The 19067-nt window shown below is 36.4% G+C and overlaps 1 protein-coding gene and 1 pseudogene across 1 annotated transcript; both read right to left on the bottom strand.

The window, feature by feature from the left end:
* Positions 1-6988: 6988 nt before the first annotated feature.
* Positions 6989-7968, bottom strand: LOC125167885 (glyceraldehyde-3-phosphate dehydrogenase-like; annotated as a pseudogene).
* Positions 7969-16319: 8351 nt separating this feature from the next.
* On the bottom strand, positions 16320-17258 carry LOC125168348 (olfactory receptor 4F3/4F16/4F29). Its single transcript, XM_047863414.1, has one exon. The coding sequence runs from the start codon at positions 17256-17258 to the stop codon at positions 16320-16322; it is 939 nt and encodes a 312-aa protein (XP_047719370.1).
* Between the last annotated feature and the right edge of the window lie 1809 nt (positions 17259-19067).

Here is a 19067-nt window from a genome sequence, read left to right as displayed (position 1 = left end):
TTTCTCACTTTATATCTCTCAATATATCCTTTATGCATGTAGGTGATCTGATGTTGGGTGCATATATATTTACAACTGTTATATCCTATTAATGAATTGACTCTTTCACCATAATATAATGACCATTTTTGTCTCCTTTGACAATTTTTAAGTCTATTTAATCTGAAATAATAAGCATTCCTGTGTTCTTTTCATTATCATTAATGTGAAATATCTTTCTCCATCCTTTCAATTTCAGCCTATGTGTGTCCTTAAAACTAGTCTCTTCAGGAAACCATTAAAACCCTATAGGAGAAAGCAGGAAAACACCTCTCTGACCTCAGCTGCAGCAATTTCTTACTTGACACATCCCCAAAGGCAAGGGAATTAAAAGCAAAAATGAACTACTGGGACCTTATAAAGATAAAAAGCTTCTGCACAGCAAACAACCAACAAAACTAAAAGGCAACCAATGGAATGGGAAAAGATATTTGCAAATGACATATCAGACAAAGGGTTAGTATCCAAAATCTATAAAGAGCTCACCAAACTCCACACCCGAAAAACAAATAATCCAGTGAAGAAATGGGCAGAAAACATGAATAGACACTTCTCTAAAGAAGACATCCGGATGGCCAACAGGCACATGAAAAGATGCTCAACGTCGCTCCTCATCAGGGAAATACAAATCAAAACCACACTCAGACATCACCTCACACCAGTCAGAGTGGCCAAAATGAACAAATCAGGAGACTATAGATGCTGGAGAGGATATGGAGAAACGGGAACCCTCTTGCACTGTTGGTGGGAATGCAAACTGGTGCAGCCACTCTGGACAACAGTGTGGAGGTTCCTCAAAAAATTAAAAATAGACCTACCCTATGACCCAGCAATAGCACTGCTGGGAATTTACCCAAGGGGTACAGGAGTACTGATGCATAGGGCCACTTGTACCCCAATGTTTATAGCAGCACTCTCAACAATAGCCAAATTATGGAAAGAGCCTAAATGTCCATCAACTGATGAATGGATAAAGAAATTGTGGTTTATGTACACAATGGAGTACTACATGGCAATGAGAAAGAATGAAATATGGCGCTTTGTAGCAACATGGATGGAACTGGAGAGTGTGATGCTAAGTGAAATAAGCCATACAGAGAAAGAGAGATACCATATGTGTTCACTCTTATGTGGATCCTGAGAAACTTAACAGAAACCCATGGGAGAGGGGAAGGGGAAAAAAAAGAGGTTAGACTGGGAGAGAGCCAAAGCATAAGAGACTCTTAAAAACTGAGAACAAACTGAGGGTTGATGGGGGGGGGGGGGGGTGGGAGGGAGGGGAGGGTGGGTGATGGGTATTGAGGAGGGCATCTTTTGGGATGAGCACTGGGTGTTGTATGGAAACCAATTTGACAATAAACTTCAGATATTGAAAAAAAACTAGTCTCTTGTAGGCAGAATTTATTTGGATGTTTTTTATACATTCAGTTATTCTATATCTTTTTATTGGAGATTTTAATCCATTTACATTTAAAATAATTATCGATGAGAACTTATTATTGCCACTTTTCTGTTTTGTATTTCCTTTGTTTCTTTCTACCCACTGTCTTCCTTTATTATTTGATAGCTTTTTTGTAGTGGTATGCTTTGATTCCTTTCTCTTTATATTTTGTGTATCTGCTGTGGGTTTTTGTGTTTACAAAGAGACTTATATAACACATCTTATAGTCCATTTTAAGCTGATAACAAATTAACTTTGATTACATACAAAACTTCTACACTTTTTTTCTGGTGTATACGTAACATTTATTGTGGTAAAATATACAAAAAAAATACATTTACCTGCCATTTTGAAGTGTACAATTCAATGGCATCAAGCACATTCACACTGTGGTACAACACTCCCCACTATCCATTTTGAGAATTTTTTCATGATCCCAAGCTGAAACTTTGTATTCATTGACAATAACTTCTCATTACCCCTCCCATAGTTTCTGGTTACCCCTACCGATCCCATACATATTTTATGATAGTGATTTGACAATTTACATCTTTTGTGTATCCATTAAATTACTGTACTTATTTTTATTATTTTTGTCTTTTTACTTTTATGAAAGGGTTGAAAGTGATTTATATACCACCATTATAGTTTACACAGCACCACTATAGTATGGGCATATTCTGTATTTTAGTATATATCTACCTTTACCAGTGAGTTCCATACTTTTTTATCTCATGAATTAGCATCCTACACTTGATCTTAGCCAAAAGACTGACAAGAAATCATGAATTAATACCCTTTTGTTTCAGTCTCAAGAAGTACCTTTATAGCATTTTTTATAAGGCAGAACTGGTGGTGATGAATTCAAGCTTTGGGGAAACCTTTCTCTCCCCTTCATTTCTACAGGTGAGACTTGCTAGGTATAGCATTCTTGTTTGGATTTTTTTTTCTTTCAGAGTTTTGAATATATTCCACCACGAACCACCCCTTCCCTGCAAGGTTTTAGCTGAAAAATTCACTGACAGTCATATGGTGGCTCCATTGTATAAAATGAGTCATTTTTTTCTTGCTGCTTTAAGAATTCTCTTTGTCTTTGACTTTTGACAATGTGGTTATAATGCATCTCATTGTAAATGTTTTTAATTTCAACCTATTCAGAGTACTTTGAGTCTCATGATTGTGGATATCCATTTCCTTCCCCATATTTAAGAAGTTTTCAGACAATATTTCTTTAAATAAGCTTTTTGTCTCTTCTCTCTCTCTCCCTCTCTTTACTCCTCTCATCTTTCTCCTCCTTTTCCTCTTTGTTTAGCTCCCATAATGTATATATTAGTTCACTTGATGGAGTCCCATAGTCCCTTAAGCTTTCTTTATTCTTTTTCCTTCTTTTTTTCTTTTTGCTCCTCTGACTCAATAAGTCCAAATGACTTGTCTACAGGTCACTGACACTTTCTTCTGTTTGATCTATTCTACTTTTGAACCCCATCCATGCTTTTTTCAGTTATCAGATACTTAAGCTCCAGTATTTTTGTTTTTTCAATTCATATCTACTTCCATGCTAATATTTGCATTTTATTAATGCAGTGCTTTCCTCATTTCATTTAGTTGTCTATCCTGTTCTCTACCTAATGAGTTTCATTAAATGATTGTTTTGAATTTGTTAGGCAATCTACAGATCTCCATTTCTTTTGGATTGGTTACTGGAGGCTTTTTGTCCTCATTGTACTGTGTCATATTTCATGATTTTTCATGTTCCTTGTAGGTTTGCTTTGTTTTCTTCATTTAGAGAATCTACTTTCTCTCCCAGTCTGTACGGACTGATTTTGACTGGGAGAGACCTTCACTAGTCAGCAGTACTCAAAGTGAAGCAAGAGAGAGACCAATCCATTATAGCATGTGTTAGGACTGGAGGAAAGCATCAGTTCTGTCCTTTTTCCCAATCTCACAGAACAATTCCAGCTATAACAGCACATCCACCCCTTTCCTTTTTTGCTAGTGGAGCCAGAAAACTGAGCTTTTCCATTTTTTACCATTTGATATAAGTGAGATAGAAATTGGCTCCACAAACATCACTCTGAATTTCTGGGGATTGGGCCCCCTTTGTTTCTTTCCTTTCTTCCTAGAAGAAAAACCTCAGTTCTGTGCTCATTTACAATCTCAAAGAGCATCAGCATCAGCTGTAACTGAATGGCCTCACCTTTTCTATGTTCTGAGCAGTCCCAAAGGACCAGGCTCTGCAGGTTGTTCAGTCCTCAGCATAAGGTGAGACAGGATCTGGCTGTGTTATGGGCCATAGGACAAGTCTCTATAGATTTAAAAGCATTCAAATCATAGAAAGTAGGTTACTGATTACAATGAGAATCAACTAGAATCAATAACATAATTATATCTGGAACTTTTCCCCTGGGAATTATAACCTGTGTGTTAAAGAAATTTAAATTGTTAAAGAAATTACAAATAAAATTAGGAAATATTTTGAGCTGAATCAAAAGAAAAAAGATCTATAGAAATTTATATATGTAGTTAAGGAAGTGTTTAAAAGGTAATTAATGGAACTAAATACCTATATTAGAAAGGTATCAGATGAATGACTATGGTTTCTACCTAAAGAAAGGAGAAAAGGGTCAGGGAAGATGGCAGCAGAGTAGGAGGACCTTAGGCTCATCTCATCCCACAAATACAACTAGATAACTATCAAAGCATCCTAAATAGCCCAAAAATTGACCTGAAGACTGGCAGAACAAACTCCACAACTCAAGGTAGAGAAGAAGCCACATCAAACAAGGTAGGAAATGCAGAGACATGGCTTGAGAGATAAACAGATCATGGGTGCTGCAGAAGGGCAAGAGACAGACTAGCCCATAAGGAAGAACAGGAGGAAAATAAATCCCCATAGCAATCAGCTTGGAAAGCCACAGGGGCTGAATTTCATGAGTTCTTGCAACCAGGAGGGCTTAAAGCTTTGAGTTTTAAAGGTCAGTGGGTAGGGCTGGGATAGAGCTCAGAGGACAATGTACCCTTCTGGAAGAAAATTCAAGATGCTGATATACAGCATGGAAATAGTGATATGAAGAATGCCTGGGGCACACAGTGAGGAGGTTATCCACCTGTCTCAGAGCAGATCCCAAAGAGGCAGCATTCATAGAGAGACCCCTCTAGAAATAAAGGAACTGGCAAGTACAATTTCCCTCTCCTACCCCTGAGCATAAGCACAGGACCACCTGCAGGAATGAGCACAGTGCTGAAACATGCTACCTAACTTGCTTACACCAAGTCCTGCCATTCCCCACCCCACCCACCCAATCTAGTGGAATTGTCCCTCTCAGTGACACTTGCCTTAATCTCAGCTCAGGAGGCCACTCCTCCAGAAGACCAGCCAAAACCCCTACTAACACTGCATCTCCCAACTTGGGAATTTTTCAGAGCCTCAGCTCTAATGGTGTTGTGGACAGATATCATTTCACAAACAGACCAGAGGAGGCCTACTTAAAATGTGGTGCATTTAGTCAAGGGACCACACACTGCACACAAGAAGTAAAGAGAGCCTCTGCAGACAACAGACCTGAAGTGGCCAGAACAAAGCTGAAGAGTACACACAGCACACATTGGAGACATTCTCAGAAGTACTAAGCACTGAGGAACAGGGGGTACCTCTCAACAGGGCGCCACGGGACCTCTTCTTCATAAACAGGAGACATAGTGACCTTCTCAAGAACAGGAGACAGAGTGACCATCCTAACCACAGACAGGCAGAGAAACTTTGGCAAAATGAAAAGACAGAGAAATTTGTCCCAGATTAAAGAACAGGACAAAGCCATGGTCAGAAATCTAAATGAAACAGATATAAGTAACATACGTGAGAAAGAATTTAAAGTAATGATTATAAGGATACTCACTGGACTTGAGAAAAAAGTGGAAGCCACACGTGAGACCCTTAACATAGAGATAAGGAATAAAATAGAAAAGATAAAGGGCTCAATAAATGGAAGTGAGAAACACTCTTGATGGAATGAACAGAAGGGTGGGAGAGGCAGAGGAATGAAATAGTGACATAGAAAAGAGAGTAATGGAAAGTAATCAAGCTGAACAAAAGAGAGAAAAAAGAACTATTCAAAACAAGAACAGACTTTAGGTACTCAGGGACTCCATCAAACATAATAACACCTGTATTATAGGAGTCCCAGAAGAAGACAGAGAACAGAGGGCAAAAAATTAATTTGAATAAATAATAGCTGAAAACTTTCCTAATGTAAGAAAGTAAATATCCAACCAGATCCCGGAGGCACAGAGAATTTCCATCAAAATCAACAAAGTCAGACTGACATCAAGACATAATTAAAACTGCAAAATATAATGATAAAAAAATCTTAAAAGCAGTAAGACAAAAGAAGTCATTAATTTACAAGGGAAAATCCATTATACTAGCAGGATATTTTTCAACAGAAACTTTCCAAGCCAGAAGGGAATGGCATGACATGTTCAACGTGCTGAATGAGAAAATTTTAAATCCCAAAACACTCTTTCTAGCAAGGCTATCATTCAGAATAGAAGGAAACATAAAGAGTTTCCCAGACAAACAAAAACAAATGGAGTTAATGTCCACTAAACTAACCCTGTAAGAAATATTCAAGGGGACACTGAGTGGAAAGGACAAACCAAAAGGGACAGTATAAAATTAGGAAACACAACAGCAGCAAAAATGGATATTTCTGTAAAAAAATCAGTCAAGAAACTCACCAAAAAAAAAGGGTATTAAATATATTAACATACACCTAAAACATGGAGAGGAGAGGAGAGAAGAATGGATTCAAACTTAAATGACATCAACTTAATATAGGCTACTATATGCAGAAGTCATATACAAAACTAATGATAACCATATATCAAAACCACTAATAAACATTCAAAGAATAAAGAGAAATAAATTCAAATCTATCACTAAAGAGAATCAGCAAAACATGACAAGATAAAGGCAAGAAAGGATCAGAGACAATCTTCAAAACCAACCACAAAACAAGTAACAAAATGGCAACAGATACATACCTATCAATAATTACTTTGAATATAAATGGACTAAATGTTCTAATCAGAAGACATATGGTGACAAAATGGATTAAAAAATAAAACAACAAGATTCCTCTATATGCTGCCTATAACAGACTCATGTTAGACCTAAAGACACTTACTGAATGAAAGTGACAGGAACAAAAAATGTCTATCACGCAAATGGATATCAAAGAAAGCCAGAATAGCAATACTTATTTCAGACAAAATACCCTTTATTTCTATGATTTTTCTTTGGCTGTGTACTGTATACTTTATTGATGGTACAATGCAAGGTGGAGCTCCACAAGCCCCTCCTTTTCTTCAAGGACTCTTGGATGGAAACTGTGGAGGTCAAGAGATATTCAGTGTGTTGAGGGATGAGTTGGGGCAAAGACTCCCCAGCATATATAAGAGCCTTTCTCTTCCTGTTGCTCTTTCTGGGGCTGGTGGTCCAGGGGGCTCTTACTCCTTGAAGGCCATGTGGATGATAATGTCTACCACCCAGTCACTGTAGCCAAATTCATCATCATACAAGGAAATGAGCTTGACAAAGTAGTCACTGAAAGCAATGCCAACCCCAGCATCAAAGGTGGAAGAGTGCATGTCACTATTAAAGTTGATACTCAGTGTAGCCCAGGATGCCCTTCAAAGGGCCTTCTAATGCCTGCTTCACAACCTTCTTGATGTCATCATATTTGGCAAGTCAAATCTATGACTGACATGCTGTGGGTGGGGGCATGGAAGGCCATGCCAGAAAGTTTCCCATTCAGCTCAGGGGTGACCTTGCCTATAGCCTTGGTGGTGTCAGTAGAAGCAGGGATGATATTATGGGCAACCCCTTAGCCATCACACCACAGCTTCCCAAAGTGGCAGTCCATGGTCTTCTGGGTGGCAATGATGGCATGGGCTGTGGTCACATGTCCCTCCACAATGCCGAAGTTGTCATGGGTGACCTTGGTCACAGAGGTCAAGTAGTTAGTGGTGCAGGAGGCATTGCTGACAATATTGAGGGAGTTATCATACTTCTCATGGTTCACGCCCATCACAAACATGGAGGCATCAGCAGAAGGGTCAGAGATGATGACTCCTTGGGCCCCACCCTTCTAATGAGCCCCAGCTTTCTCCATGGTGGTGATGACCCTAGTGGACTCCACAACATACTCAGGACCAGATTCATCCCATTTGATATTGGCAGGATCTCACTCCTGAAAAATGAAGATGAGCTTTCCATTGATGACAAGTGTCCTGTTCTCAGCCATGACTGTGCCATGGAACTTGCCAAGGGTGGAATCATATAAGAACATCAGGAACATGTAGACCATGTAGTGGAGGTCAATAAAGGAGTCATTGATGGTGACAATATCCACTTTTCTCGAGTTAAAAGCAGCCCTGGTGACTAGGCACCTAATACACCCAAATCCATTTATTCTGACCTTCTCCATCATTTCTCAGGGACACTGCTGGCACTACACCAGAAGCAGCAGCTTTCTGTTGAACAGGGAGGAGCAGAGATCCCAAACAAAAAAGACTTTTAAATCAAAAACTATAACAGGAGACAAAGAAGAACACTGTATAATAATAAAGGGGACATTCCAACAAGAAGTATAACAATTATAAATATTTATGCACCCAAGTTGGAAGCACCCAAATATATAAAATAGTTAATAACAAATGTAAAGGAAATAATAATAATACAATAATAGTCCTGACTTTAACACCCCACATACAACAAGGGACAGATCATCTAAACAGGTTGTCAACAAGGAAACAATGGCTGTGAATGACACACTGGAACAATTAGACTTAATAAACATACACAGAATATTCCATCGTAAAACAGAATACACATTATTTTCAATTGCACACTGAACTATCTCCAGAATAGATCATATATTAGGTCACAAAACAAACTCAAGAAATTCAAGAAGACTAAAGTCATACCATGTGTCTTTTCTGACTACATCCCTATGAAACTAGAAGTCAACCACAAAAAGTATATCCAGAAAGAACACAAATACATGGCAGTTAAATAACATGCCACTAAACAATGAATGGGTCAACCAGGAAATCAAAAAACAAATTAAAAAGCACATGGAAAGAATTAAAATGAAAACACTACAATTCAAAACCTCTGGGATACAGCAAAGCAATTCTAAGAGGGAAGTTTATAGCAATACAGACCTATCTCAAGAAACAAGAAAAATATCAAATAAACAACCTAATTTTGCATGTACAGTAGCTAGAAAAAGAACAACAAAACATAAAACCAGCACAAGGAAGGAAATAATAAAGATTAGAGCAGAAATAAATGATACAGAAACAAGCAAACAAACAAACAAAAACACAACAAATCAATAAAACCTGGAACTGGTTCCTTAAAAATAAATCAAAATAATTGATAAACCTCTAGCCAGACTTATCAAAAATAAAAAGGACTCAAATAAAATCAAAAATGAGAGAGGAGAAATAACAACCAACACCACAGAAATACAAATAATTATAAGATAATATGAAAAACTATATGCCAAAAACTGGACAATCTAGAAGAAATGGATAAATTCCTAAAAAACATATAAACTGAAACAGGAAGAAATAGAAAACTTGAGCGGATCAATGATCAGCAAACAAATTGAATCAGTAATTTAAAAAAAAAGAAAACCCAACCAACAAAAGTCCAGGATCCAATGGCTTCACAAGCAAATTCCACCCAACATTTAAAGGCGAAAGATTTATACAATCTGAAGAGAAACCAGAGTATTCCACCCAACATTTAAAGAGTTCATACCTATTCTTCTAAAACTGTTCCAAAAAATATAAAAGGAAGGAAAACTTCCAAATTCATTCCATGAGGCCAGCATTACCCTGATACCAAAACCAGATAAAGATACCACTCAAAAAGAGACCTATAGATATCCCTGATGAACACAGATGCAAAAATTCTCAATAAAATACTTGCAAATTGAATCCGACAACACATTAAAAAATCATTCACCACAGTCCAGAGGGATTTATTTCTGGGTTGCAAGGGTGGTTCAATATCTGTAAATTAATCAACATGATACACCACATTAATAAAAGAAAAGTGAAGAACATTATGATCATTTCAATAGATGCAAAAAGAATCCATTCATGATAAAAATCCCTCAACAAAATAGATTAGAGGAAACATACCTCAACAGAATAAAGGCCATACATAAACTCAGAGGTAATACCATCCTAAATAGGAAAAAACTGAGAGCTCTTCCTCTACAGTCAGGAACAAATAGGGATGCCCATACTCAACAATTTTATGCAACATAGTAATGGAAGTCTTAGCCATAGCAGTAAGATAGCAAAAAGAAATAAAAGCATCCAAATCAGCAAGGAAGAAGTAAAACTTTTGCTATTTTTAGAAGACAGTATACTATATATAGAAAACCTGAAAGATTCCACCAAAAAGCTGCTAGAACTGACAGATGGATTCAGTAAAGTTTCAGGATACAAAAATCAATGTGCAGAAATCTGTTGCATTTCTATACACCCATTATGAAGCAGGAGAAGGAGAAATTAAGGAATCAATTCCATTTACAATTGCACCAAAAACCATTAACATACCTAGGAATAAACCTAACCAAAGGGGTGACAGATCTATAATCTGAAAATTGTACAAAACTTATGAAAGAAATTGAAGAAGACACAAAGAAATGGAAAAGCACCCCATGCTCATGGACTGGAAGAACAAATATTGTTAAAATCTCTATACTATTCAATACAATCTACACATTTACTGCAGACCCTATCAAAATACCAATAGCCTTCTTCACAGAACTAGAAGAAACAACTCTAAAATTTGCATGGAACCACAAAAGACCATGAATAGCCAAAGCAATATTGAAAAAGAAAAGCAAAGCTGGAGGTATCACAATTCTGGACTTCAAATTATATTACAAAGCTGTAGTTATCAAAACCTTATGGTACTAGCACAAAAATATACATATAAATAGAACAGACTAGAAAACCCAGAAACCCACAACTATATAATCAATCTTCAACAAAGCAGGAAAGAATATCCATGGCAAAAAGTCCCTTCAACAAATAGTGTTGCTAAAACTCAACAGCTACCTGCAAAAGAATGGAATTGGACCACTTTCTTACACCAGACACAAAAATACATTCAAAATTTGTGAAAGACCTAGATGTAAAACCTGAAACCACTAAATTCTAAAAGAGAATGCAGGCATTAACTTTTTTGACATCAGCCACAGCAACTTCTTTCTGGATATGTCTCCTGAGGCAAAGGAAACAAAAGCAAAAATAAACTATTAGGACTACCTCAAAATAAAAACTTCTGCACAACGAATGAATCGAAAAAACTAAAAGGAAACCTATGGAATAGGAGAAGATATTTGTAAATGACATATCCAATAAAGGGTTAGTACCCAAAATATATAAAGAACTTATCAAACTCAATACCCAAAAAACAAATAATTCATTTAAAAGGTGGGCAGAAGACATAAACAGACATCTCTCCAAGAATACACAGAGATGCCCAACAGACACATGAAAAGATGCTCATCATCATTTATCATCAGGGAAATGCAAAACTACAATATCACCTCACACCTGTCAAAATGGCTAAAATCAACAATACAAGAAATAACAGGTATTGGCAAGGATTTGGAGAAAAAAAGGAATACACATGCATTGTTGGATGGAATGCAAACTGGTACAGTCACTCTGGAAAATAATATGGAGGTTCCTCAAAAAGTTAAAAATAGGGGCATGTGGGTGGCTCAGTCGGTTTAGCACGTGACTCTTGATTTCATTGTAGGTCATGATCTACCAGTTCATGAGATCAAGCCCTGTGTTGGGCTCTTCACTGAGAGCACAGAATCTGCTTGGGATTCTCTCTCCCTCTATGTCCCTCCCCCACTAATGTGTGTGCACCCACTCTCAAAATAAATAAACTTTTTTAAAAAGTTAAAACTAGAACTACCCTATCATCCAATAATCACATTACTGCGTATTTACCCAACGAATACAAAAACACTAATTGAAAGTGATACATGAACCCCTCTGTTTATAATAGCATTATTTACAGTAGCCAAGATATAGAAGCAGCCCAAGTATCCATGGATTGATGAACAGGTAAAGAAAATGTAATATACATATATAGGAATATTACTCATCCATAAAAAAGAATGAAATCTTGCCATTTGCAACAACATGGACGGAGCTAGAGAGTAGAATGCTAGGTGAAAAAAATCAGTCAGAAAAGACAAATACCATATTTCACTCATATGTGGAATTTAAGAAGCAAAACAAATGAGCATATGGAAAAAAGAGAGAAAAATCAAGAAATATACTCTTATTTATAGAGAACTGATGGTTACCAGTGGGGAGGAGGTTGGGGGTATGGTTAAATAGGTAATGGCAATTAAACCGTGCACTTATGATGAGCACCAGGTGATGTATGTAATTGTTGAATCACAATAACATACATCTGAAACTAACAACACAGCTAATTGGAATTAAAATAAAAAATTAAAATAATTAGAAAGTAGAAAAGGCAAATTAAAAACAAATAAGAATATAAACAATACAAACAGAAATTAATGAAACTGGTAACAGAAAACAACAGAAAAAAAATAGAACCCAAAGGAAGTAATAAAGAGCAGACCAGAAATAGAGACTGAAATGACAATAGAAAAGATCAATAACATTAAGAGCTTGTTCTTTGAAAAGATAAACAAAATTTTCCTTTAACTAAACTAACCAATAAAAAATAGAGGGCTCAAATAAATGAAATCGGAAATAAAAGAGGTTGCAACAGATACCATAGAGTATGATTATAAGAAAGTACTATAAACAAGTATACACCAACAAATTAGACAACCTAGAAGAATGGATAAATTCCTATAAACACATAATCTTCTAAAACTGAATCATAAAAAAATAGAAAATGTGAGTAGACCAACTTCTAGTAACAAGATGAACTGGTAATCAAAAACTTCTCAATAAACAGAAGTCCAAGACCAAACATTTTCACTGGTTAATTCTACCAAACATTCAAGGCAGATTTAATACCAATCCTTCTCAAACTCTCCCAAAACACTGAAGAGAAGGAAATGCTTCCCAAGCATTACCCTGAACCAACACTACACCAGGACAACATAAAAAAAAAAAAAAAAAAAATTACACGCTGATATCCTTGATGAATGTAGCTGTGAAAACCTTCAATAAAATATAAGCAAATTAATTTCAACAATATATAAAAGAATCATACATATTGATCAAGTGGGGATTATTCCAGAGATAAAAGTGATACAACATCCAAAGAAGTCAATCGATATGATACAGGTTAACAAAATGAAGTATAAAAATCATAAGATCATCTCAATAGATACAGAAAAAAAATCATATGACAAAATTTGACATTTATTTCTGATAAAAATCTCAACAAAGTGGGTATAGAGGGAACAAACCTTAACATAATAAATGCCATGCATGACAAACTCACAGCTAACACCACACTCAATGTTGAAAAATTACAAACTTTCAGTTTTTCACTCTCATCATTTTTATTCAACAAAGTGTTGAAAGTTCTAACCACAGCAATAATGCAAGAAAAAGAAAAAAGGCCACTCAATTATGAAAGGAAAAATAAAACTGTTACTATTTATAGATCATGTAATACTATATACAAAACAACCCTGAAGCTTCCACCAAAAACCTTGAGGAACTGTTAAACAAATTCAGAAAAGTTTGAGGATACAAAATTAATACATATAAATCTATGGTGTTCCCTATACACTAATAACAAAATATCGGAAAGAAAAACTAAGAAATAAACCCCACCTCCAATTACATCAAAAAGAGGAGCTCATGGGTGGCTCAGTTGGTCAAGCATCCAACTCTTAATTTTGGCTCAGGTCATGATCCCAGGATCATGGGATCAAGTCCCACGTTGTGGAGCCTGCTTAAGATTCTTTCTCTCCCTCTGTTCCTCTCCCCTGCTCACACTCTCTCTCTCTCAAAAAACAAAACAATCAAACAAAATAGTAATCAAAACAATATGGTATTGGCATAAAAATAGACAGATCAATGGAACAGAATTGAGCACCCGGAAAAAAACCCACACATATACGGACAATTAATGTATGACAAAGGAGCTAAGAACATACAATGGAGAAAGGACAGTCTCTTCAATAAATGGTGGTAGGAAAACTGAACAGCCACATGCAAAATAATTAAAGTAAACCATTATCTTACACCATACATAAAAATCAACTCCAAATAGGTTAAAGATTTGAACATAAAACCTGAAACCACAAAATTCCTAGAAGAAAATATAGTCAGTCTTGACATTGGTCTTAGCAATGTTTATGAATCTGACTCCAAAGGCAAGAGAAACAAAAGCGAAAATAAACAAATGGGCATACATCAAACTAAAAAGCTTCTGCATATCAAAGGAAACCATCATAAAAATGAAAAGACAACCTAATGAAGTGGAGAATATATTTGCAAATCACATATCTAGTAACAGGTTAATATCCAAAATATGTACAGAATTCACACAACTCAATAACAATAAATCAAACAGATTTTTTAAATGGACAGAGGATCTAAGGAGACACTTTTCCAAGAAAGACATACATACTACCAAAAGGCACATGAAAAGATATTTATATATCACTAAATATTAGAGAAGTGCAAATAAAAACCACAATGAGACATCACTTCACGCTTGTTAAAATGGCTATAAGCAAAAGACAAGAAGTAAGGGTTGGAGAGAACATAGATAAAAAGGAAATTTCATACACTGTTGGTGGAAATGTAAATTGGTGTGTCCACCATGGAAAATAGTAGAGATTCCTCAAAAAATTTACATCTACCATATGATACAGCTATACCACTTCTGGGAATTCATTCAAAGAATATTAAAACACTAATTCAAAAAGATATATGTACCACTATGTGCACTGCAGCACTATTTTCAATAGACAATATAAGGAAGCAGCTTAAGTATCCATGGATACTTTATCCAATGGATAAAAAAGATGTGGTATATATAAACAAGATAAAACTACTCAGCCACAAAGAAAAATGAAATCTTGCCATTTACAACAATATATATGGACTTCAAGGCTATTATGCTAAGTGAAATAAGTCAGAGACAAATACTGTATGATTTTACTGATCTGTGGAATCCAAAAACAAAAAAGTAAAACAAACAAACAAAAACAATACAAACCCAAACTCATAGATATAGTGAAGAGATTGATGCTCACCAAAGGGGAAGAATATGGGGGGTGGGGGGTGAAATGGTCAATCGTATACTAATGAACAATAACTAGACTTTTGGTGGTAATCACTTTGTCATGTATACCGATGTCAAATTATAACACTGTACACCAGAAACATATATAATGTTATATATTAATTTTACCTTAATAAAAATAAGCTGAAAAATCTCTGGAATGCTGATAATATCTTTTTAAAAGGTACAAACTACCAATAGACAATGAAAGAGAGGAATATATTGAAAGTCGTAGATATATTTCTTTTCTTATTATTATTTTGAGAGAAAGAAGAGCATGTGCAAGTTCGGGAGAGGGGCAGAGGAAAAGGGAGAGAGGGATGGAGAGAGAGACAGAGAATCCGAAGCAGGCTCCACACCCAGCACAGAGCCCAATGCGGGACTTGATCCCATGACCGTGAGATCACGATCTGAGCCAAAATCACGAATCTGATGCTCAACCAACTGAGTCACCCAGGCGCCCCTTGCAGATATTCCATAACAAGAGAATATTAGGAACAGCTTTTCCAATAATGATGACAACATAGATTAATATGCACATTTCTCTAAAGACACAGACTACCAACAATTGAATTTATAGTTGAAAACTTTCTCCTAGAGAAAACTGCAGGCTAAAATTACTTCTCTGGTAAATTTTACCAAACATTTAAGAAAGAAACTACAACATTTCCACAAAACTTCTGCAGTAAAATTAAAACAAGGACATATATTCTAAAAGGCCACCATTATCCTGATACTAAACTAGATAAAGCACTGTTTCATAACCCAACATCCACTGCTGATTTTAAAAACTAAATAGAAAGGAATTTCATCAGCCTGATAAAAAGCTTGTATTAAAGACCTATACCTAGCATCATACTTAACAAAAAAATGAAAGCTTTTCTTATAAGAATAAAAACAAGTCAAAGATGTTCACCCTAACCACTTGTATATTCATCACTACACTATTTGACCTGTCAAGTACAATAAGGAAACAGAAATGAATAAAATTATCCATACTAGAATAAAAGAAGTAAAATGTGTTTATGCACTGAAAAAATGACCATCTATGAGGAAGATCCTACTTACTCTGTAAAAAACCAAGAGGAAGTGAACGATTTTGCAAGTTTTCAAAATACAATTTCAATAAACAAAATATCTATTATATTTCTATAATTAGCAATAAACAATTATAAACTAAACAAAAATGCCATTTAAAATAGCACCAAAAATTAAAATAATTAGGAACAAATCTCAAGAAAGATATGCAAGACCTGTTCACCAGAAACTATATAACATTGCTGAAATAAATTAAATGGGACTTCCATAGATAGCGAGATATACTGTTTCCATGGCTTACTCTTCATAAGGATTAAATAGATTCATCATGTAAGAATTATGTCACAGCTGTGATAACACTCATATCAATATTAGATGTCCCAAGTTTTCTGAATCCAAAATATCAAAGATAGAAACAAAAGGCTATCCCATGATTAGTGAGAAGTCATATATCACTTATGAGATCTTCCTGTAAATCACTAGCTGTCTGCATACTCTCTTGATTGCTGCCTTCATCTCTTTATTCCTGAACGTGTAGATGACTGGATTCAGAAAAGGAGTGATGACTGCATCAAAAATGGCAAGAAATTTGTCCATCTGGGAATTGGGATGTGGCCATGTATAGACAAACATGGTTGGACCAAAAAACAAAAGGACCACAGTGATGTGAGCTGACAGGGTGGAAACGGCTTTGGATGAACCACCTGAGGAATGTTTCCAAACAGAAAACAGGATGAAGACGTAGGAGATGAGGAGTATCAAGAAGGAACCCACACAGATAAACCCACTGTTAACAGTGACCATGAACTGCAATCTGTAGGTATCTGTACAGGCCAGTCTGAGGAGCCGAGGAAGGTCACAGTAAAAGCTGTCCAATACATTAGGACCACAGAAGGGTAAATTAACAATGAATGCTAGTTGGAACAGTGAGTGACTGACACCAAGGGCCCAGGCAGCAGCCAGAAACAAAACGCACATTCGTGGGCTCATGATGGTCAAGTAGTGGAGAGGCTTGCAGATGGCAACATATCTGTCAAAGGCCATGGCGATGAGCAGCACCATCTCCACACCACCAATGACGTGGATGAAGAAGATCTGGGCGATGCAGCCTCCAAAGGAGATGACTTTACGCTTTCTGAAAAGGTCATAAATCATCTTGGGTGAGGTGGCAGAGCAGGCTCCCAAGTCAATGAAAGAGAGATTGGCCAGTAGGAAGTACATGGGGGAATGCAAGTGAGGATCAACGGTCACAGAGAACACAATGAGGATGTTCCCGGTCATGCTTGCCACATAGAGCACAGAGGAGAACACCAGGAGGAGAAGCTGGATCTCCCATGAATGAGTGAGTCCCAGAAACACAAACTCAGACACAACCGAGTGATTCCCTCCATCCATTGATCCAGCCAACTGGGCTGCTAATGAAATAAGAACTAAGAAAATGAGGAGGAAAATGTGATTATGGAGATAATAGGTCATAGAATTACTAATGTTTCAATATTCTTATGAATGAAAAGGATATAGTTATCTACTTCCTCAAATATAAAAAAAACAAAAATCAACACACTACCATCACATGTGTGAGTTAAGACATAATTTTAAACTATCACCAATACTCTTACTGCAACGTTCTGTTCTCAAATGAACAGATTAGCCATGAACATGGACAGATGAGTACCCACGACATTCATCGTCTGTTTAAATCACTTTTGAGGGCACCTGAGTGGCTCAGTCCTTTGAGCATCCAACTTCAGCTCCAGTCATGATCTCATGGTTCGTGAGTTCAAGTCCCACATCAGTCTCTGTACTGACAGCTTGGAGCCTGGAGTCTACTCCTGATTCTCTGTCTCTCTCTCTGCCCATTCCCCCCACCCTCATAAATAAATAAAAAAACATTAAATTTTTTTTATTTAAATCACTTCTGATATTGACTATTTCTCACTTCTAACATAGTCCATCTTACTTTTATGTATGTCCTCATAATCTACTCCTCTTCCCAGAGTGCTCCCACAATTTTCTGATAAAAAGTAGGATAAGAGGAAAGCATGATTAACAAATCAATTGTCACCTTGAGTGAGAGAGTGACTAATATATGAGTTGAGACTAAATTAAGACTGGCTGTAGATTAAGATTGAATAAAGACACTGACTGAGGTATGTGAAATTGAACAGCCCACTAGTAAAACACTTGTTAGGTGGACTCTAAAAACGGAACAAGTGTTTTCCATCACATTTTATTATGTTCACTATCCTGGGTGCCTCTAGTTCCCATGCAATTTTCATAACTACAAAGCCCTAAACTGGCCTCAACATTCAATAAAAATGTCATGCCACTAGGATGCAAGGCTTTTTCCAAACCTAATAAATGTGTACTTGAAAGATTTCACCAGATTCTGCTAAGGTGCATGCCTAAAGTGGCCACCAAGGGTGTAACATATTTTTGCAAACAGCTTTTCCCTACCCATCCATATGAAAGTATTAAAGATCAGCACTTGGAATAGCTAGGATTGTGTGTTTTAATTCATCAGTGTCTCATCCTCCCTTTGGTGTCAACCTTTACGTCCACTGACATCCCCACCCACACCATTTAAAGTGCTTAGTAACACCTGCAGGTAACCTGTTGCTGTGTGGTATTTTCCTGCTTACTGTGAAATCTATTCAGATATTTTATCTTCAAGGCAATTTGTATTTTGTCCTTTTGATTTAGGATTATAAAATAAGAAGTCAAACATTAATAAATCACATTTTAAGAAGAACAGAGGATCTTTCTTCTTGATCTTAAACCATAAAATACAAAATGTGACACTGGAGATTCAGTCCTTTAATATGTATAATATTTATATGTGAAGTGGATGGTGAGCAGACAACAGTGTTCTATTTGTCTCTGTGTTCAGATACCTACCTTGATCATATCCTATAACAGAGAGTAATTTCCAAAAACAGTAATAAGGTTGATTATTTTAGGAATTGATGAGGTACAGTAGAACGGTATAATGACATCCTTCATTTTTACAACTACAATTCCAGACTTTCTCACACAAAGGAGCATCTAACTGATGCCCTCAGTCATCCCAGACTGCAAAACACATGGAGACTATCACTGTGTCCTGCCCCCCATTCTGGGTCTCCACCACTAGCATGAATCTCTATTCTCAACCACATGTAGTGATTATACTGTTACCTCTTGAACTAACAGTCTACGGTCTCA

This window comes from Prionailurus viverrinus, chromosome B3 (assembly GCF_022837055.1).
Source record: "Prionailurus viverrinus isolate Anna chromosome B3, UM_Priviv_1.0, whole genome shotgun sequence".
Taxonomy (NCBI): domain Eukaryota; kingdom Metazoa; phylum Chordata; class Mammalia; order Carnivora; family Felidae; genus Prionailurus; species Prionailurus viverrinus.
Note: the sequence above shows the minus strand (reverse complement) of the source record. Positions and strands in the feature narration are given on the sequence as shown.